This window comes from Chrysochloris asiatica, unplaced genomic scaffold, assembly GCF_000296735.1.
Source record: "Chrysochloris asiatica unplaced genomic scaffold, ChrAsi1.0 scaffold00053, whole genome shotgun sequence".
In the NCBI taxonomy this organism is placed as follows: Eukaryota; Metazoa; Chordata; class Mammalia; order Afrosoricida; family Chrysochloridae; genus Chrysochloris; species Chrysochloris asiatica.
In genome coordinates this window covers 16,955,026-16,977,737 of record NW_006408571.1, presented here as the reverse complement: position 1 = coordinate 16,977,737, position 22,712 = coordinate 16,955,026, and the positions used below count along the sequence as shown (strand labels likewise).

The following is a 22,712-nucleotide window of genomic DNA, read 5'->3' as shown; positions in this document are numbered from 1 at the left end:
CTTATGGTATAATGTTAACTGAAAAAAGCACAATAGAGAACTAACACAAATATTATGAGTAGGCAATAAAATATGCACATAAAGAGACTTTAGGGGGAAATACTTTAAAGAACTGCTACTGGGGATTATGGACCTGTGTTTTTCTTGTTGTTTTCCTATTTTTTAAACTTAAACAGTTCACTAAAAATAACGTTACTTTATTTTTACAATTTAAAAGTTTTCACACTTTTAAAAAAGAACACATGAAAGGATGGTGAAGGAGGCAGGTTGCAAAGTAGATGGGAACCAAGACCAGGCACCAGCTGGACTCTTCCAGGATGTTAACAGAGCCAAGCCTATTCAAACAAGACGTCACGCAAAAACTCCACCCTGACCATCCTATCCTGTGTACCTCTCCTTTCTGGGTAATGCCACTGCCACCCCACCCAGATCAGTTAAAGTCACTTAGCCAGGGGCACACTGTCAGAACTCTAGCTTCTGGCTCCTAGTCCAGATTGCTTTCTACTGGGACAAAGCCAGCCCAGTTAGGGCTTTCCACAAGCTTGAGGGATCCTGGGAGACTCCAGTGTGGCTGCCCGCCAAAGGCCAAAATAACTTGACTTTTAAACTAGGGTCCCATTCTCGCAAGCTGTCGCTCAGCTCCCCTTGGCCTTGCATTTAGTTTGACCCAGAAAGGTGACTAAGGGCAGCTACCTGCTGTCTCCTAAAGTGAAAAACAACAGAGCATCAGAGGGCTCACCTCATCCATGCCAGAGGCAGTGAAGAAGATCCCAATCTCTTCAGCGTATTTCTGCAGCTCCTTGTACTGGGCATGACTGAATTCCAGGTGACGTTTGTGCTCCCCGTACGTCTTTCCCCAGGAATGCTTCGAAGTATACGGCCTCTCCAAGGCTCGACGGTTAAACTTGTATTCCAGCTCACTCTTCTGGAACTTGGCACAATCAGCTCCACACTCCTAAAAACACACATTACGACTCCTTTCAATGACCCGGATTCTCAGAGCAAACAAATGCTGGGGCAATGGCTACAATGACATTATTTTGAAGGCCCCTGAATAGAAGAAACAAGAAAAGTCTGGAAAGAAATTCAAGACTGGGGATGAGGACTCCTATCTATTTTTTCCCTAAGATGCCAAAAAAAAAAAGGGGGGGGGGGCATTTTTTGCTTTGTTTTGTATTATAATACTGAAAAATAACAAATGAAAGCAGTAAGAAAATGTGTAAGTTCTATAACTCAGTAAAATGAACACTGGGCCAAAATTAAAGAAATAAAGTCATATTTTGGTTTTAAATCTGACTCTAACTCTCCGGGTCATCTTGAGTAAGTCACTTCCTGTCTCTGAACTCAGTTAATTCATTTATACCAACAGCAGTTTGGGCTCACTTGTAAACTGTCCTGAGTAACCCCTTCAGAGTCAGGTGAGAAACAATATGTAAACATTATGTAAACAATATGTAAAAGATTGAAACAAGACCTTTACCTCACACCTTATACAAAAACCAACTTAAAATGGATTAAGGACCTAAATGTGAATCCTAGAATTATGAAGGTCATCAATGAAAAACTCGGGACAAATGTGAGGGCACTAATTCAGGGAATACACAGACTACAAAACATTTTGAAAACCATACAAACAAAAGTAGACAAAATAGATGAGTGGGACATATTAAAGATTTTAAACTTCTGTGCATCAGAGTCAGGTGAGAAAGACAGACAGCCCTGTGCCTCTTATTTTGATTTCAACAATAGCAACTCTGCTTATAGCTATTTTACACTTGTGGGCTTGTTTTGTTTTTCTGCATGGCATTTATATATATATATATATTGGTTCTGGGACAAAAAGCAAACAAACATAACTTAGAAATGCCCCATCCTAGATGATCACTGGAGTCCCTGGGTGGTACAGATCGTTAATACATTCGCTGTTAGCTAAATGGCTCGAGGTTCAAGTCTCCGCAGAAGACCTTGGAAGAAAGGCCTGGTAACCTTTTCACTCACTGAAAACCCTATGGAACACCTAGTTCTACTCTGGCACACATGGGGGCGCCATGAGTTGGGGTCAACTCGATGGCAGCTGGTGTCTAGTGAATGTAATATCTGACTAAAAGAGCTCTGGTTTTGTGTTTATCTGTTGCCAGCCAGCCTCCAATCTCCCAAAAAGGTTTCAGAGAACTACTAACAGAAAGAGTAAGTGAAACTCCCTCAAGCCTCAGTCACTGCCATTTCTGTAGACACCAAGGTATTTCTGTTGTTGAAACCCTCTGGACTCCAGACATAGCAATCCTGAGAAGAATGGTGTTGCCCTCACTCCTGGAAGAGGCACCGGATGGCACTTTCAAGACTCGATGCTGGAAAGCAGATCACAGAACTGAAAGGAACCCTGGACAAGAGAGTTTTCATTGTCTAGATGAAGGTGTCAAAGCCCAGAGCGACCTGACCAAAATCACATTTTATCAGTCACTGGCAGAAACGGCAGATCCTCCTGGCCCAGGCCTGCAACCAGGACTCCTGCTAAGCCCAGACTCCAACAAATATATGAGGAGGCCTCCCAGAAGGGTACTTCTGGCTCCATGAACTTCTCACCTCCAGTCTCAGAAGAAAGGCTTAGCAGCCTACTTCCAAAAACCTCAGTCGCTGAAAACCTTAAGGAGCACACAGTTCTACTCTGACACACATGGGGTAGATTTACCCACAAGATGTTGAAAGCTTGTCTCCATCTGGACAAAAAGATAACAGTGAAATGGTAGAAACTGATCATAGTAAGAGCTCAAGGATTATTCTCAAGCTCTGAGAGCTAATGTAAATGGTCCTGCTGGGATTTTCACTTGTTTGCTGCCTGTTTGTTATTCCTCCCCCCTCCCCCACCTCCAACTGCTCCTATTTATAATGGACATACCTACCTAGCTGCAGTTCCACCACTGTACTCCGGAAGCAGATAACTTGTATTTCTAGATTTACAGCTAAAGAGGAATTTTGCCCCAGGTTGGAATTTGGGCTTGGAATACTTTGGGAATGATACAATTGGGTGAAAGTGTTTTGAATCTGATTAAAGACATGAATTTTGGGGATCCAAAGAATGGAATGTAATGGAACAAATGGTGTTCCCCCAAAAAATGTGTCAGCTTACCTGGGTCATGGGTCTCAGTGGTTCAGCAGTCATGTTAAAAACATGATGTGGGCTGATGTGATAAACCAGTAACAAGATTAAGGATGAAAAGCATTTGTCTTACAGGAGATAAAAGGAGAGAGAAGTGGAAAGAGATTGAGGGGACCTACTACGACGAAGAAATTAAAACCAGTAGTGGAGTGTCTCCTTTGGACCTGGGACCCTTACACTGATTCAAGGTAAGACTGATGCTAAGACACATGGAGATCCCCAAGGAACGCCAGGCCTTAGAGGTGTTGAAAGGAGACAAGGACCTTTCTCCAGAAAAACTTTTCCCCTAGGGCCAATGCTCTGGATTAGGACTTCTGTGTCCTAAACTGTGAGAGAATAAATTTCTGTCTGTTAAAGACAAATATGTTGTTGTTAAGTGACATCGAATCATTTTCAACTCACAGCAACCCTATAAAGGAGCTCTGGTAGGGAAGTGGTTATGAGTCGGGCTGCTAACCTCAAGGTCAGCAATTCAAAACTACCAGTTGTTCCATGGAAGAACAATGAGGCTTTCTGCTCCTGTAAAGATTTACAGCCTCAGAAACCATCAGAACTGACTCACTTAGTGACTTGGTGGTAGTGTGCCACCAAGTTCGTTCTAACTCACAGCGACCCTGTATAGGGTTTCCGAGGCTATAAATTTTTATAGGAGCAGAAAGCCTCATCTTTCTCCCAGGGAACTGCTGGTAGGTTCGAACTGCTGACCTTGTAGTTAACAGCCTAGCTCGTAACCCACTATGCTACCAGATAGACAGATTGATAGATTGATGTTGCTCAAAATTAAAAACAAGAAAATTTTATCTAAAACTCATACTAATATAAAGCAATGAAAACAGAGGCCTTCAATAAAAGCCATTTGCCCAAGACTGCGGTTAGTAAATACCTTGACTCCACTGTTCTTACCTCACTATAACTAGTCTCAACCTCGTCATTTTTTCCCCACTGCCCAATGAGGGCCCTAAATTAAAAGAGAGACAGAAAGAGACAACTCTAACTTCCCCTCCGGGACTTCAATGTCTTCAGGTTTTTACAATTTCAGTACTCAAAAGAGGTCACGCCTTAAAAAAATTATTGCTGTTGTTGTGTGTTGAGTTGGTTCCAACTCATCACAACCAGTATAGGGTTTCCAAAAGTGACTGAACTGCCAGCCTTGTGGTTAGCAGTCCAATGCTTATTCTATAGCACCATACCATAAACTTCATATCACTAATAGCTAACATTTATGGACTAATATTATTGAGTGTCAGAGATACACAACACTCACAATGCACACAGCATGGACACAGACACACACATGGGCACCCAGCCCTGGTGGCACTATAAGTTAAGCACTAGATTGCTAATCACGGCAGTTTAAACTCAGCTGCTCTGAAGGAGAAAGATGAGTCTGCTCTCATAAGTTTACAACCTCGGGTACCTCATACAGGGTCGCTATGAATCAGTATCAATCCTTTAGCAGTGAATTCTTTCTTTTAATGAGCCAGGCAAGGAGGCCTGGTAGTGTCTTGGGCTAAGCACTGGGCTGCTAAAATCAGTGTCAGTGATTAAAACCCAAGTCACTCCACAGGAGAAAGATGTAGCAGTCTGCTCTGTAGAGATTCACAGTCTAAGGAGCCATGTGGAGCAGTTGTACTATATCCTAAACTTGGAATTCCACTCGAGGCAGTGAGAAGATGTGCCAAATAGGTTCCTGAGTGGTGCAAACAGTTTGTGCTTGACTACTAACCTAAAGATTGGCAGTTCAAACCCAGCCAGCAGCACAAGGAAGAAAGGCCTGGCGATCTGCTTCTATAAATATTACAGCCAAGAAAACCCTATGAAACAAATGGGGTCGCCTTGAGTCGGAATTGATTAGATGGCAATAGAGTATGTGCCAAGTACTGTGCAAAAAGCTTTACATTAGTTATTTCATTTGATCTTCTTCGCAATTCTGTAAAGTACTAATTATTATCAATCCCAGGTTTCAAACGAAGAAACGTTTGAAACCTTCAGACAGATTAAGTAACTAGCCCACAGTCACACTTATTCCAAACACTGCAGAGGGCAGGAGACAGAGACTTCAACTTCCAGGAACTGAAAAGTAATTGGATATCTTTGTAGGATTCCAAGCGATGAAATCTTAAGGTAAGCAGGGTAGGCCCGATTAGTAAGGTCTTGTTATGCACTGTCGAGTTGGTTCCGACTCATAGCGACTCTGTATAGGGTTTCCGAGGAGCGGCTGGTGAGCTTGAACCGCCAACCTTGCAATCCAGTACATGAACCCACAGCGCCACACCAGGACCCCGTAAGGTCTGGGAGGCTCTGTTTAAGGGTTTCGATTTTACCCGCGGGCAGTGAAGAGCCCAGATAGTGTCAGGCAGGGGCGGGTCTTGATAAAATTTGTTTCCGAAAGATCACTCTGGCACCAGAATGGGGGCGACAGAAGTCCTCCGGTTAGAAGGCAACTGCTGTAGTGCCGAGACGTTGGAAATTTTGAGAAAATGAAAATGGTGAGTTGGAGAACTGGCGGAATACGAGCCGTGAACGAGGGAGGAGGAAGGCGGTCGAGCTCCTGCCGACCCCGCCCCCAGGCCTCGCCCGCACCCCTAGCCTCCAGCGCGCCCCTCACCTTCGCGATGCGGATCATACGTTTGGCTACGTCCAGGTCGCCCTGGTGGTTCTGGCCGATCTCGGCAATGATGAAGCATGGGTGCTGCCCACCCACCCAGCGCCCCGGACATAGCTCCAGCTCCAGCGGCATCGTGGCACCCAGCGTTCCGTTCCGGAGCCCCTCAGACAGCTTCTGTCTGGTCCTACTACTGCCGCCTCGGATCCGTTTGGTTGGCAGCTTAGCTGGGCCCACACGCCGACCCTGCCACGTCAGCCCGCGGCCGCCCAGTAACCAGTTGCCGGGCCCTTTCTCCTTCCCGGCAGCCAATTAGGGGAGAGGGCAGGGCCTTCCTCGGGATTGGCGGTCCGGCGCAGATCCCTTCTGCTGAGCAGAACGTGCGGCTCCAGACGGAAACGTAGCTCTAACTCTGTTTAAGGTCCCTATGGAAACCTATGAGCAAAAGTTCTCTCAAAAAGGCAGACGCTACCTTCGCAGACTTCAGTATAGCTCCAGCTCACAAGGGCGTGTAATGGAAAGAAACAGGAGTCTTGGGTTAAATTTACAGAGCTGGTTTAAGTCACATTTCTGCCACGGACCACTTCTTTTGATTATGAATATATTACTTAATCTTTCTGAGCGTTATTTTCTTTTTTCTCTGAAACTAGAAAATATAGTCCATGCTCCTTGAAGGCCAAGATGACCAAACTTCGTCTCTCATACTTCGGACATATTGTTAGGAGGAACCATTCACTGGAGAAGGATATCATGTCTGGTAAGGTGGAGGGTCATAGAAAAAGAGGAAGACCCCCAATGAGATGGATTGGCCAAGTGGCAGCATCGATGGACTCAAGCGTGGCAACAGTAGTGAGGTTGGCCCAGGATCGGGCAGTGTTTCGTTCTGCTGTACATAAGGTCGCTGTGGGTGGGTACCGACTCGATGGCACCTAACAACAACCTCATCAGGTTCCTTGAGTGCCTGTTGTTAAGTGTCGCTGAGTCGGGATTAAGCGACAGTGCCTAATTTATAGCAAACAAAATTTTAAGATGTCATTTTTGTCTATTTCTTCTTCTCGCTGTGGTGAAAATACAACTATATACAACAAAACATATACCAATTCTGTTGTTAAGTACCATCATGTTGGTTCCAGCTCATAGCGACCATTGTTGTTGTTGTTATGTGCCGTGGACTCGGTTCCGACTCATAACGACCCTGTATAGAGTTTCCAAGGAGCCACTGGTAAGCTTGACCCTCCGGCCATATGGTTCAAACCGACCTTACAGTCCAGCGCATTAGCCCATAGTGCCACACCAGGACTCCTATTCTGTGGTGGTGGTGCTTATGTGCGGTGGAGTCGGTTCCGACTCATATAAGTGATTTTTTTTGTTTGTTTTTAAGTGCCGTCGAGTCGGTTCCAACCCATAGTGACCCTGTATAGGGTTTCCAGTGAGCTTGAACCACTAACCATGCAGTTCAAACCAATTTTGCAGTCTAGTGCATTAACCCACAGCACCACACCAGGACTCTATAAAAGGGGTCCCCATAAAATATGTTTGAATTGGGGGTTGTTTGCTCCTCTAAAACAGCTAATAAAAATTAAATACTTAATGCTCATCAGAAGAATACTAAAGAGTAAAAAGAGATATTTAAAGAATTCACAGATTGAGAGAAAGATGGAGAATACTACAAATTAAATCAAGGAGAACATAGACAAAATTTTAGAAGAATTCAGGATAACACTACAAGAACAAAGTGACAAATAAAAAGTTGGAAACCATATGAAAAGAGAAAGAAGATTAAGACGAAGACTTCAAAGACAGAAAATACATTGAAAGAACAAAGAAATAGAATCATCTCAATGTAAACAAAATGAAAATCCTCACCTCTGGACCAATAAACAACATTCTTATCAATGGAGAAAAATTGAAGTTGTCAAGGACTTCATTCTTCTTGGATCAACTATCAACACTCATGGAAGCAGCAGTCAAGAAATCAAACGATGTATTGCATTGGGCAAATCTGCTGCACAAGACCTTTTTAAAGTGTTGAAGAGCAAAGATGTCAGCTTGAGGACTAAGGTACCTCTGACCCAACCCATGGTATTTTCAGTAACCTCATATGCATGGAAAAGCTGGACAGTGAATTAAGGAAGACCATAGAAGAATTGATGCTTTTGAGTTACGATGGTGGAGGGGAATATTGAAAGTGCCATGGGCTGCCAAAAGAACCAATATATCCATTTTGGAAGTGCAGCCAGAGTGCCCCTTGGAGGCCAGGATGGCCAAACTTCATCTCTCATACTTTGGACATATTGTCAGGAGCGACCAGTCGCTGGACAAGGATATCATGTTTGGTAAGGTGGAGGGTCAGAGAAAAAGAGGAAGATCCCCAGCAAGATGGATTGGCCAAGCGGCAGCATCAGTGGGCTCAAGCGTGGCAACAATTGTGAGGTTGGCCCAGGATTGGGCAGTATTTCATTCTGCTGTGCATAGGGTCACTATGAGTTGGTACCAACTTGATGGCATCTAACAACAACAGTCTTATAAGATGGAGTCCTGGTGTGATGCTGTGGGCTAATGCATCAGACTGCAAAGTTGTTTGAACTGCAAGGTCAGTGGTTGAAGCTCACCAGCTGCTCCTTGGAAACCCTATACAGGGTCGCTATGGGTCAGAATTGACTCAACGGCCCTTAATAACAACAACAACCCCCACTCAATAAACAAATAAATAAAAAGCTTCAAAGACCAGGAACAAAACAAAATACTGCTTCTCCCAAAACAAGTCATGGAACTTTTTGAAGCCCCCTAATTTTTGTATGTGGTGGTTGATGGTGGTTCCAACTCATAGCGATTCTGTAATGGGTTTTCTAGGTTGTAAATCTTGATGGGAGCAGAAAGCTTCAACATTGTAGTTAGCAGCCCAGCTCATAATCCATTATGCTAGCAGGGCTTCTTGTATTTGTCTGTGTCTTGGTGTGGCATTGTTGGATAAGTAGTTGACAGCTAACCACAAGGTCGGCGGTTCAAACCCACCAGCCACTCCTCAGAAACCCTCTATGGGATATTTATGACTCTAAACTGACTTGATGATACTTAACGACAACAACAAAACATAGATATTCATTCATATGATAGAGCACATGGGGGCAGAGTTAGGGAAACTTGTTATTAAGTGTTGTCAAGTTCTGATTAATTAGCAACTCTGTATTATCCTGTAGCACCACACCAGGAGGCATTCAGCCTCCTGAAGTCTAAGGACTACAGTCTCAGAGGACATCTGGGTCAGTTGGTATAACTTAGTCCCTAACAATAATGTTTACATCCTAGTTGGTGAGTAGGTCTGGGGTCTTAAATCTTTTAAGCAGTCATCTAAGATTTGTCTCTTCCCATCTGGAACAATGGAGAGTGAAGGAAAACAAAGATTCAATCAAGGAAGCCATCAGTCCACAGCACTAATGGACCACATGAATCATAGTCTTCTTCCGTCTGAGACCAGAACAAGATGGTGCCTGGCTAGAAGGGATATGACAGAAGGTCCTAGCCAGAATGTGGTAGAAAGATGTTGAAGAAAACTCAATTTCATAACAAAGATCAGACTTACTGGACTAAAAGAGACTGGAAGAATCCCCAAGACTATCATCCTAAGACACCCTTTTTCTGCTGGAACTGAAGCTATTCTTAGAGTTTACCTTGCAGCCAAATGGTGGTGGTTGGTAGTTGTGTGCCGTGGAGCTGGTTCTGACTCATGGCAACCCTGCATAGGGTTTCCAACACTATAAATCTTTATGGGAGCAGAAAGCCTCATCTATCTCCCTCAGAACATCTGGTAGTTTCGAATGATGACCTTGATCTTAGCAGCTCAACTCGTAACCACTATCCTACCAGAGCTTCTTAGCCAAACAGCAGACTGACCAATATAATAAACAAACACCCTGGAAGAATGTGCTCCTTACAACAATCAACTGTAAGGGACCAAACGGGTAACATTTGTCTATAGCAAAGGTGAGAAGACTAGAAGGGGCAGGGAAACTAGAGGGATAGAAATGGGGAAAGAGGGCTGGAAATAAGAAATGTATTGATGCGGTGTGGGGACAACAGCCAATGTTACAGAATAATGTGTGTAAAAATTCATGAATGGGAAACTAATTTGCTCTGTAATAGTTCACGTAAGACACAAGAAAATGTTCAAAAACAAACAAAACCAAAAAACCACTTGGTTAGATTTTATACAAAGTTGAGAAATGGTGAACATTTCAAATAAAGCAGTTGTCATAAGTAAACTTTTGAGTGACACCACTCCTGCTTCTGCTAACTAAGAAATCCGTCCTCTCTGGTCGCCTAGATGCTGGGGACCGTATCGTATCCCCAGAGGGACCGCGGTGCAAATGATTACCTGAGACTCCCTTGTGCAAGATATCCTCAGAAAATATATTGTTACTTTCAACTGATCTTACTTAACATGTTAAAACATTACAGTTTGATTTATATGTAGTATTCTTGAGAAATGTCTGGACTATGTCCTCAGAAGTCCTGGTATGGCTCTGCAAGATAAACACTAGGTTGCTAACTTCAAGGTTGGCAGTTCAAACCCTCCAGTCATACCTTGAAAATCCTATACAGAGTCATTGAGTCGGAACCAACTCAGTGGCACTTGACAATATCAACAACACATTCTCAGGAACTCTATGCTTTAAGATTGTAACCAACAAGTCTTGTCCTGACATTGTCCCATCACTAGTCTGCAAGCCCAGCTGTCAGCACATATATATGAGGGGGCTTCAAAAGATCATGGAAAAGTGGATTTAAAAGGTAATGGATTTTTCCACAAATTTTTTGAGGCCCCCTTGTACTTTAAGTCCTATCACGAACAGCCCCACTGTGAGAATTCTTGCCTTAATTTCAAATAGTGTAAGCCCTGTACCTTGTCTAAATCTTATATGAACATCTATATCATTCTTGTGCCTCAGACTCCATAGTTTTGATGGAGCATGAAGTTCCCAGTAAGAGTAATTCTTTAAATCCTTAATACACTTTCTGTTTTACCTTAAAACTGACTTCAATTTTTACACTACAAAGGGAATAGTGTAAACATAACTTTTATATGCAAAAAAATTAACTTGATTTGATTTACAGCAGTATTTATTTCTTTGCAGTAGCTAGAATGAAACCTGCAACGTCTCCAAGATAGGCCTGTATGCAGAGCAGTGAGCAATGAGGGAGAATAAGCCTTGTGTAGCTGCCTAGGAAGGAATGGAGAAGAGAGACCAGAAGCAGATGACAGAGACCGAGCCTGTGTTATGAAGAGGGGAAATCCAGCGGATCAAAAGCCCAGAACAGTCCAGGAACTTGAGGAATGAGATCAGTGCACTTGGAGATTCACTGGAGACAGCAGTGGCGTGGCAAAGGGGAGGTGAAATGGACCCTGGACTAAAGAAGGTCCCAGAATGGAGGGATTTTGAAGAAGTGCATGTTTGGAGGCCAGGAGGAAGTAACCAAAGGAAGGAGGGAGGTTGAAGCAGGGTTGATTCATCTGTGGAGTGAGGATGCGCTAGACCAGAAAGCATGCACATTCCAGTTGAGGCTGAGCCATAGACCCTGATTACAGAGAAAATTAAATCCAACATATCAGCAACTCCATTACTCTTGGCTAAAGAAAGAGAAATTAAGTTTAGAAGGAAAAAAGATGAAATTATAAATACAATCATTTTGTTTGTGATTAAAAACTCTCAGAAAATTACAGTAGTACTTTATCTTATCATCAACAACAAATGAGTTGTTATCAAGTCAATTCCAACTCACAGCAACCTCATTTGGGTCAGAGCAGAATCAGAGTAGACCTGTGCTCCATAGGGGTTTCAGCAGCTGATTTTCAGACATTAATTGCCAGGCTTTTCTTCTGAGGTGCCTGTGGTTGGACTCAAGGCTCTCAGCTTTTTATTAACAGCTGAGTGTGTTAACTCTGTATCACCCAAGGACTTCTATATTACTCTAAGGAAGAAAAAGTGTCCTTTTTATTCCATTTCTGTTCTTGCTTTTAGTGAGGTTCTAGTACTTTCTGTTGTTTTTTTCTGCTTGGATAATGAATGAATTAATGCTCAACCTGTGAAGTGGATAGGGGCATGTGAGAAAGGTCTTTAAAAACAAATTAAAACTAATGAGGAGTTATTTTATTATTAGCAGGAAAGAACAAGGAAAAATGTAGTTTTAGAGAAACTAAGTTACTCAGAGGGCTGGGCCATAGAAATGGAGGTAGAAGTCAGGTTCTCAGACCAAAGACCATGGAATTTCAGGCCTGGTGCCATTCCAACTGTCCTTGTTGTGTATAACTGAGTTGGTCCCAACTGCATAGCATTTCCGAGGCTGTACATCTTTGTAGGAGCAGAAACCTTCATCTTTCTACTGCAGAGCAACTAGTAGATTCAAACCGCCGACCCTGAGGTTAACAGCCCAATGCATAACCCACTATGCCATCAGGGCTCCAGTTGTCCTTGTTGTTGTGTTATTAAGAGCCATTGAGTCAGTTCCAACTTATAGAGACCTTGTATAGGGTTTCTGAGGAGAAGCTGGTGGGTTTGAACCACTGACCTTGTAGTTAGCACTCCAGTGCTTATCTGTCAGTGCCACACCAGGTCCTTAGTCCCTCCTAAATTTGGCTCCTGCAAGTCTTCATCTAACCTATGACTCCTGCCTAATTTTTCACCTCTCTGTGTTCCAGCCATACTGACCTATGATGAACACTTGGCCTCAAGGTCGATTTGAACTGCGAGGTCAGTAATGCAAACTCAGCAGCCACTCCTTGGAAACCCTATATAGAGTCACACTATGACTCAGAACCAACTTGACGGCACACAACAACAACAAAGCAGGGGAGGTGAACCTTTTTTCTGCCAAGGGCCATTTGAATATTTATAACATCATTTGCAGGCCATACAAAATTATCATCTTAAAAATTAGCCTGCTTGCTAGGTGGTGCTATAAGATAAGCACTCGATTGTACGGTCGGTTGAACTGCAAGGTCAACAGTTTAAACTCACCAAACGCTCCTTGGAAACCTTATGCTAGGTCGCTATGAGTTGGAAACAACTCGAAAGGACTTAACAACAACAACAATGTCCTGGCTGGAACTGTAGTTGCCTTGGCAGGAGCAGATCAAATGATTCTGCAGGCCTTATACGGCCAGGCTGGACGTTCCCCACCCCTTCCCTAAAGCATCAGATTCTCTTACCTCCGGCTCTTGGCACAGACAGTTCCCTCTTTCTGCATACCTCCAACTTCTCCAGCCCCGACCCCATACAGAGCCTAACCTGACCTCCTTCTGTAGGTCCTTCAGGAGAGAAGTCACTTCCTCGCAGAACCTTTTCTAATGTCCCCAACAACCTTCTCAGGGCTCCCATAGTACCTTCTTCTTCCTTCACTTGTCACCTTTCACATTTATCTGTCACCCCCCTCTCCGCTGTGAGCTCCTTTAGGTCAGGAACCACCTGGAGCACTTATTCTATGTTGAGCCCAGGGCAAAGCCCAAGGGATACAATGGTGAACAAGACAGACCAGACTTATTCCTATAGGACCAAGAGCTCCTTGTGAACAGGGTCTGGGCTGTTTCTTACCAAGTAGTAGTTGTTAAGTACCATCCAGTGGGTTCCAACCCATAGTGACCCTGCATAGGGTTTCCTAGGAGTGGCTGGTGGGTTTGAATCACCAATCTTATAGTTCAAACAGACCTTGCGTTCCAGCGTATTATCCTGCAGTGCCATACCAGGAACAAGTAGAGGACTTCTTAAAAATTACTGGATATCCCCACTGAATAGTTATCATCTTGTCTAGATGGGTCTGGTGAAAGGAGATGGGAATAAGATTCGTAAGATTCAGTAGTGAATAACTGTTATCATGACTAATCGCAACTGTCACAATTGTAAAGGTAGAAGTTTTGTAACAAAAAAAAGGGGAGTGATTAATCTTACAGTCCAGAAACAGAGGACTCTAGGACCATCAAGAGAGGAACACACAAATAGAATGTGGGACCTTATCCAGAGAAGCAGCAGCACCAGAGATGGAGGCAGAGATGGGGGCATGGAGGACTCTAGATTCATCAACTAAGAAGGACTAAGAACTGGTGGCCAGGAGCAGACTTGCAGAATGTGCCCTTTGGAGATGTAATTTATTATATATGCCTGAGTGGGTTTTTTGTTTGTGTGTTTTTTTAAAAAAAGCTAAAATGGATAAAGAGAAATACTTTTAACTGATGGTATATGGAGGGGATTATAATCAATGTAATGAAACAAGTTATATGGATTGTTGAATGTGAAACTGATGATGTGCCCTGTAAACTTTTACTCAATCCACAATAAAAACCTTAAATTAAAAAAAAAATAATAATAATCACACACACAAAAAAAAACTACTGGATACCAATAAATGTTTTCTGAGTGCACCGATGTGGCCAAGAAAAGATGTCAGGGGAGAGTCATGCATAACTGACTGCATGGGTTTCTGCCTCATAATCAGTCTCTTGGGACTGACTAGTCTAAGACTCGCCCCTGAAGTCAGCATTCTGGCAAGTTCCTCCAAGGCAGAAGTAAAGTATTGAGCCATCTATGCCCAATCACAGTTAAGGACCTGCCCTGGTGTCAAGTGGCCAAAGAGTCTGAGTCTCCCATTTCTCAGTGGTTCCATTTATAGGCACACTGATTGGTAACACCCTCAGCCACACCAACTTCTGCTTCCCAGCCCTTGGTCCTTGTCCCTGTAGTGTTTACAGTTTTAATATGGATATTATCATATCTGTATGCTGAGCAGATAATATTAGTCCATCTGTATGCTGAACAAATAATCTGAGAAACCAGATTGTATGAAGAAAAATGTGGCCTCAGAATTGGAGGAAGACTCATTAATAACCTGCAATATGCAGATGATACAACCTTGCTTGCTGAAAGCAAATAGGACTTAAAATACTTGCTGATAAAGATCAGAGACCACGGCCTTTGATATGGCTTGCACCTCAATGAAAAGAAAACAAAAATCCTGACTACTGGACCAATAAACAACATCTGTATAAATGAAGAAAAGATTGAAGTTGTCGAAGACTTCATTTTGCTTGAATCACCAATCAACAATCATGGAAATAACAGTCAAGAAATCAAATGGTATATTGCATTAGGCAAATCTGTTGCACAAGAAGTGTCCAAGAACAAAGATGTCACTTTGAGGGCTAAGGTGTGCCTGACCCATGCTATGGTATATTCAATAACCTCATATGTATTTGAAGTTGGACAGTGAGTAAGGAAGACCATAGAAGAATTGATGCATTTGAGTTATGGTGTTGGAGGAAAATATTGAAAGTACCATAGACTACCAAATGAACACACAGATCTGTGTTGGAAGAAGTACAGCCACAGTGCTCCCTGGAAGCCAGCATGGCCAGACTTCATCTCTCATACTTAGGACATATTATCAGGCGGGACCAGTCCCTGGAGAAGGATATCATGTTTGGTAAAGTGGAGAGTCAGAGAAAAAGAGGAAGGCCCCCAATGAGATGGATTGGCAAAGTGATGGAAGTGATAGGCTAGATGTAGCAACAATTGAGGTTGGCCCAATACCGGGCAGTGTTTCTTTCTGTTGTACGCATAGCGTAGCTATGAGTTGGTACCAACTCGATGGCACCTAACAACAACATGGATATTGAAGACCTCCAAAAGGTTTTTAGGTGGTTGGCCACAGTAAGAAAAAGCTAGGATAAGGTCCAATTCCCCTTTCAGCTGGTTATGTGATGGAAAAATGGGCAATAGTGTTCTCCACTGACTTTAATTAACTAAGGAGGAAATGCTCCTTGACACGTGTTTTCTGGCTTAAGTTAAAGGACTGTGTGACTATGACACAAGATTGCATGATCATGAGTTGACCCCAGCAACCACATAGTCAGGTAATTAAAACCCCTATAATTAAAACCCAATCCTATAACCTCTTGAAACCTGTAATTATATTTGCATCCTAATCCTGGTCCCTTCTCTGCTTCTGTTATCCTGCCTTCAACACTGATAAATTCATAAATAACCAATCAGAATTTCTCTCAACTCCAGTTTCTTTTGTACCAGTAGATTAACTGCTCTGTAACTGCGATTCAGAGCGTAGTGGTTACGAACCGGGCTGCGAACCTTAAGGTCAGCAGTTCAAAACTACCAGCTGTTCCATGAGAGAAAGATGATGCTTTCTGCTCCCGTAAAGAGTTACAGCCTCGCAAACCCAGTACAGGGTTGCTATGAGTCAGAACGGACTCCACGGCACATAACCAATTGGCCTCTTGTGCCTGGTACCAATTGGCAGATCTCTCATTAGAATGATTGTTTTTGTCTTGATTTAATAAATGTGGTTGTTGTTAAATGTCGCTGAGTCTGTATAGGGTTTCCAAGGAGCAGCTGGTGAGTTTGAACTACTAACCTTGTGGTTCAAACTAATCTTGTGGTCCAGTGCTTACCTACAGTGCCACACTCTTGATAAATTTAAGTTTGGGGTCTTTTCCACTACCACAGCTTTTGTACAGTCCCTGAGAGAATCAACCCACTGGCACACCACAGGGAGATGAGGGAGGTGGGAGTCAACTTGTGACACACACTTTACTTCTATTTTCCAAATTCTACCTCATTTGTACACTCAACAACAACTTCCACACCAGGCACTGGGCATAGAATGGGGAATAAATAAATAATCATGATCCTTCTCCTGTGAACTGTGGTTTGCAATAAATGTACTTTTCAATAAAAAAGTAAACTATATTCACACATAAAATATATTATTATAAATGCTAATAATTAGCTTAATAAAGGAAGCAATTGAGTGTGATATGAGAGACTAATAAGGGCCCTTCATTAGATGGGTGGTCAAGTAGTATCTGAAGAGTCAGTGCTGAGACTCTCACCCCAAATTCCTTCCACATGTGCTAGATTTCCACGGAATGTTAAAAAGTGTGGTGGTGGTGGTAGTGTGCCGTGGATTGGGTTCTTAAGTCTTTACATGAACAGAAAGTCTCATCTTTCTCCCACGGGACAGCTGGTAGTTTCAAACTGCTGACCTTGAGGTTAGCAACTCAATTCGTAACCACCCCTTTACCAGCTGTTCCTCAGGAGAAAGATGAGGCTTTCTGCTTCCATAAAGATTTACAGCCTCGGAAACCCTGTGCACGGTCACTATGAGTCAGAACTGACTCCGCAGTACTGAACAACAACAACAACTCTACCAGAGGACATTCCAAAAGCCTTTGGAATGAGTCAGGAACAAGAGGGAACTCCTACTTCTAGTCCTTCCTGCTGAGGAACTGCTGAACTTTCTCGTCCGCTAATGAGACAATGACCACCAAAGGGCAGTAGTGAAGCCTGTATAAGAAGGGCTGTGTTCATACCTGCAGAGCTCTCAGCCAGCCCTGTCACCAGAGAAGGATCTCTTTCCGGTAAGCCCCACTCCCGAACCTGTTTCCATTGCCTGAGGCCTGCCTGGGACCCTCCCTGATTTCAGGTCTCTTCCAAACCAAAATCAGTTCTGACTCCTGGCCACACCATGTGTTACAGAGTACAATTTCTCCACAGGGTTTTCTTGTCCATAAAAGTTATAGAAGATTGTCAGGTCATTCTTCTGCAGCACCACTGGTTAGCTTTGAACAGTCAACCTTTAGGTTAATAGCCAATTGCACATCACTTGTGCTACTCAAGGTTCTCTCGGGCCTCATACTGCCCCTGTTCCCCACTCTGGCCAGCCCTGCCTCTCCTCATACTCCACTTAGTGGATTTTGATTTTTTTCTACTTCATCCCATCCTTAACTTGGAAGAGCCCCCCAAAGTTTATCCAATTTTCACTTTTCTCCAATAACTCTCCTTGGGAATCCTGTGCATTCACAGGACTTCAAGATGTGTGTACTCATGTTGTTATTAAATGCCATCGAGTCGGTTCCGATCCATAGCAGCCCTGTATAGGGTTTCCAAGAAGCAAATGGTGAGCTTGAACTGCTGACCTTACAGTTCAAACGGCTCTGCAGTCTGGTGTGTACTCATGGTTGGTGGTTATGTGCCATGGAGTCGGTTCTGACTCATAGTGACCCTGTACAGGGTTTCCGAGGCTGTAAATCTTTACGGGAGCAGAATGCCTCATTTTTCTTCCGCGGAACAGCTGGTAGTTTCTAACTGCTGACCTTGTGGTTTGCAGCCCGATTCGTAACCACTACGCTGGTGTGTACTCAGTGGCTCCCAAATTTTCATCTCCAGCCAGACCCAACTGCTTTTCTGGTTGTCTGCTCAACTCCCAGCCCTCTCAAAAGCAACCTCAGAATGCCAGAATGCCCTACAGCACCCCAGTCTCAATCACATGCTGCTGCCAGCCAGATGCAGACTAGATTGATCTAGGCATACATTAAAACATGATATTTGGGGCAATAACCACATAAAAAGATGCTCAACATCACTAGGCATCAGAGAGCCACAAGGAGGTAGCATTCACCCCCACCAGGGCTGGCTAAAATAAAGACCAAGTGTTGGTGAGGATTTGGAGAAACTGGAACTCTCATACATTTTGGATAGGTGATGCAATCAGTTTGGCAGTTTCTCAAAGGTTAAACAGAATTACCCTATGACCTAGCAATCCCACTCCTAGGTACATACCCAAGAGAAATGAAAACCTAGTCCCACACAAAAACGTGTACAAGAGCATTCATAATGATATTATTCATAATAGCAGCATTATTCACAACAGAAGCAACAGCCCAAGTGTCCATCAACAGTGCAATGAATAAACAAAATGAAACCCTATACAGGGTCACTATGAGTCAGAACCAACTCAAGGATGCTTAACAACAGCAACAACAGTATAGCCATACGATAAAAGATTATTTGGCAATGAAAAGAATGAAGTGCTAATACATGCTACAATTTTTGAGTGCACCTCAAAAGAAATATGCTAAGTGAGAGAAGCCAGCCACAAAGGAAAGAAGATTGACTGCATCTGCTCATATGAAATGCCCAGAAGAGGTGTGTACATTGCAATAGTTGGGGTTCGGGGTCAACTCAACAAGGCCAGGATTTCCAGAATTTTATCATTTGGGATGTCCTTATTCCCATGGTGATAAATCCTAATACAGGCATAGTTTGTTCTAAGATGAATGGCTACCGGCAGTCAATTATTGAAGGGATGCTTCCTGAGGGGTGTGGCTTGCTCCCAATATAATGGACGTATGAGAGGGACTTTCTCTCTGTCTTCTACTGGCGAGTAGCCAACCCCATCCTAACCTGAGGTACATGAATGGCAAATGGAGAACAGCGCTCATGCCACCATTCTCTAAGTACGCCCACAGAAGACAGTTGGTAAGAGTCTAAAAATGCATCAGCATGTAATCATCAACTAAATGCAAATATGATAACACCACAGTGCCTTGGAAACAACAGACAAATAATTGATCAAGCTGCAGAACCAGAAAATGTTTCTGAGAAAGAAAAATAATGGAACTAGCTGAAAAAATATTTAGGTTCCTTCAGAGGATTGACAGAGAAATTGAAAAAAAAAACAAAGAGGACACAGAAAAATACTTTAGAATTCAGGAAATAACCACAAAAACAAACTGACAAAATAAATGCAAATTTTTAAATACTATAAAACCTGCAATTAGAAACCCAGAAGATTAATTCTGAGATTTCAGAACTGGACAATACATTGGAAGAGCAAAGGAGTAGATTTGAAGCAATAGGAACCCAAATTAGTAAGTGTGAAGATAAATCTCTCAGTACTAGTAAGATAGAAGAGCAATTAGAAAAAAGAATGAAAAAATCAGAAGAAAGCCTAAGAGTTATGTGGTATACCATGAAGAGGAAACTTAAGGGTGATCAGAATTCCAAAATAGGAAGAGACCATAAAAAGCACAGAAGAAACTGTGAAAGAATTGTTAGGAGAAAAGTTCCCTAATATCAAGAAGGATGAGAAGATAAATATTCAAGAAGCTGAATAAACCTCAAGCAGGATAGATCCCCAAAGAAAATCACGACACATCATAACCAAAATTTCCAAAGCCAAAGACAAGGAAAGAATCCTGAGAGCAGTTCAGGAAAAACAAAGTTACCTGCAAAGGAGAACCAATAAAACTAAGCTCTGATTTCTCAGCAGAAACCATGCAGGCAAGAAGGTAATGGACCGGCATATACAAAATTCTGAAAGAAACCAAGAATCATATACCCAGAAGAGATGTCCCTCAAATACAATGGCAAATTTAGGACATTTCCAGTTCAACAGAAGTTAAAGGAATTTGTAATAACAAGACCAACTTTATAAAAAATATTAAAGGGTATTTTTTGGACTAAAAATCAATAAGAATAACAACCTGAAATTAATATATATGACAACATCACTCAGAATCAACCCAGATATGAAAGTTTTTAAAGTAAAACAAACCTACAAGACTAAATACAGGGGATCAGAGATACCAATTTACAATGAAGTCAACTACAAAGCAAACAGAGGGAATAGTGTAGATCCAGAACTTCCAAATGGTGAGGAAGTCAAGTAGATTTTAAGGTAAAACAAACATTTTAAACAGAAAAAATTAATAAATTACAGGGTAACCTCAATGAAAAATAATAGAGCTGTACATCCAAAGAAAGGCAGAAAGATTTAGTAAATATTGACACAACAGAAAAGAAAATGAAAGGAAAATCCACAAACAAAATGAACCCAACACAGAAAATGATGTGGAACAAAGAAACCAGCAGCAACACACACACACACACACACACACACACACACACACACAACCCCACAGCAAAATCACAGGAATCAATTTATACCTGTGGATAATTACACTGCATGTAAATAGGTTAAATGCAATGTTGAAGAATAAAGATGAATCTGTAAAACACCTCACAACAAGGATGAACCTGAAGGATATTGACTGAGTGACATTAGTTAATCACAAAAGGATAGCTATTGTATGAGAGCACTGTTGTAAAAAGTTAAGAAAAGTTTTTCTTGATAAAAGAAACCTTTTATGATGGTTACGGGGGTGGGAGGAGCAAAGTTGGGAGGAATTAGAGGGTAGACAAGTTAACATGGGTGATGGGGCAGGCAATATAGACGAAATGGGAGGTTAGCAGAGGAAAGATGAAGGCAGCAGGAGACACAGGAAGAAATGCAAGAGTTAAAGTGAACAGATGTAAATACTGCTAATTGAAGGTACATTGCAATCATTGTAATAAAGGAAAGTATGTAATTTTTGGAACATAAAACCAATGATCTGCTCTGTAAACTTTTACTTGACTCACAATAAAAAAAATTTTTTTTAATGTTGTTAAGTGCTGTCGAGTTGGTTCTGACTCATAGGGACCCTGTGTAGGGTTTCTAAGGAGTAGTTGGTGGGCTTGAAATGCTGACCTTGTGCTTAGCAGTCCAGTGCTTATTCTACAGCGCCACACCAGGACAACTTTGGAAACCTTAGAGGGCAGTCTACCTACATGGTCATTTAGGTAGGGTCATTTTGAGTTGGAATACACTCTATGGCAATGGATTTGACTTAACTGGTTATATGTTGTTGTTGTTGTTGTTGTTAAGTGCCGTCGAGTCGGTTTCGACCCATAGCGACCCTGAATAGGGTTTCCGAGGCTGTAAATCTTTACGGGAGCAGATCACCTCATCTTTCTCCCGCGGAGCAGCTGGTAGTTTCGAACTGCTGACCTTCCGGTTCGCAGCCCGATTTGTAACCACTATGCTACCAGAACTCCTTACCAAAGTTGTTGTTACAGATGGTGGTGGTGTGCCGTGAAGTCCGTTCCAACTCATAGCAACCCTGCACAGGGTTTCCTAGGCTGTGAATCTTTACAGGAGCAAAAAGCCTCATCTCTCTCCCGCGGAACAACTCGTAGTTTCGAACTGCTGACCTTGAGATTAGCAGCCCGATTCATAACCACTATGCTACCAGAGCTCCAAAAGTGTTGTTATATGCTAACAAGTTGGTTCTGACTCCTAGCGACCCTTTGTACAACCGAACGCTGCCCAGTCCAGTGCCGTCCTTACAATCAATGCTATGTCTAAGTCCACTGTGGCAGCCACTGCGTCAATCTATCCTCTTCTTCATTTACCTTCGACTTTACCAAGCATGATGTCCTTCTCCAGGGAGCGGTCCCTCCTAACATGTCCAAAGCCTTGCCATCCTTGCTTTAAGGAGAATTCTGGATGCTTCTTCCAAGGCAGATTTGTTTGTTCTTCTGACAGTACATGGCACATTCTACATTTTTTTGCCAAATCCAAATGCATCAATTCTTCTTCAGTCTTCTTTGTTCACTATCCAGCTTTTGCATATGTTGTGATTAAGTATCTTCAAGTCAGTTCTGACTCACAAGAACCCTGTGTAGGGTTTCTGAGGATGGGCTGGTGGGTTTGAATTGCCAGCCTTGCAGTTATATACAGCACTACACCAGGACCCCATTCATATGAAGCAATTGTGCTTAAGGCAGCATCTTTGCTTTTTAATACTTTAAAGAAGTCTCTTGTAGCAGATTTGCCCAATTCAGTACAACTAATAATGACCCTACATTACAGGGTAGACTGCCCCGTAGGTTTTCCAAAGTTTTGACTTGTAAAAATATTTTTATTGTGATATGGGTAAGACTTTACAGAACAAATTGATTTGCACACAACAGTTCCTACACAGTTTGATTTGTGACATTGGTTTCAATCCCCACAATGCAACAGCAGTCTCCCCACTTCCTGTGCTTCCCGCTTTCCCTTCATCTTCTTCCCTATCCCTTCCTGTTTTTTGACCTTTATCCCTGGGCAAATGCTGCACTTTTGATCTCATATGGGTGATTGTTCTAAGGATGCAGACCTCTCTGGTGATACTGTCCACCTTATAGGCCTAGCTACTGTTGGGCTGAAAGTTGAGCCATGGGGTGAGTTCAGTTCTAGGGTTGGAAGGTGTGTGAGGGCCAGAGTCTCTGGGATTCCAACTGT

General features: G+C 42.6%; 1 protein-coding gene across 1 annotated transcript in view; it reads right to left on the bottom strand.

Moving 5' to 3' along the window:
• Window positions 1–22,712, bottom strand: part of NANS (N-acetylneuraminic acid synthase) — a 48,687-nt gene that overhangs the window by 24,400 nt on the left and 1,575 nt on the right. The window contains exons 2-4 of the mRNA XM_006863145.1: window positions 12,970–12,977; window positions 5,766–5,962; window positions 740–955 (exon numbers count right to left, since the gene is read on the bottom strand). Of these exons, the coding sequence (XP_006863207.1) occupies window positions 740–955; window positions 5,766–5,897 (348 nt within the window). The 5' untranslated portion in view covers window positions 5,898–5,962; window positions 12,970–12,977. The remainder of the gene's footprint in view (window positions 1–739; window positions 956–5,765; window positions 5,963–12,969; window positions 12,978–22,712) is intronic.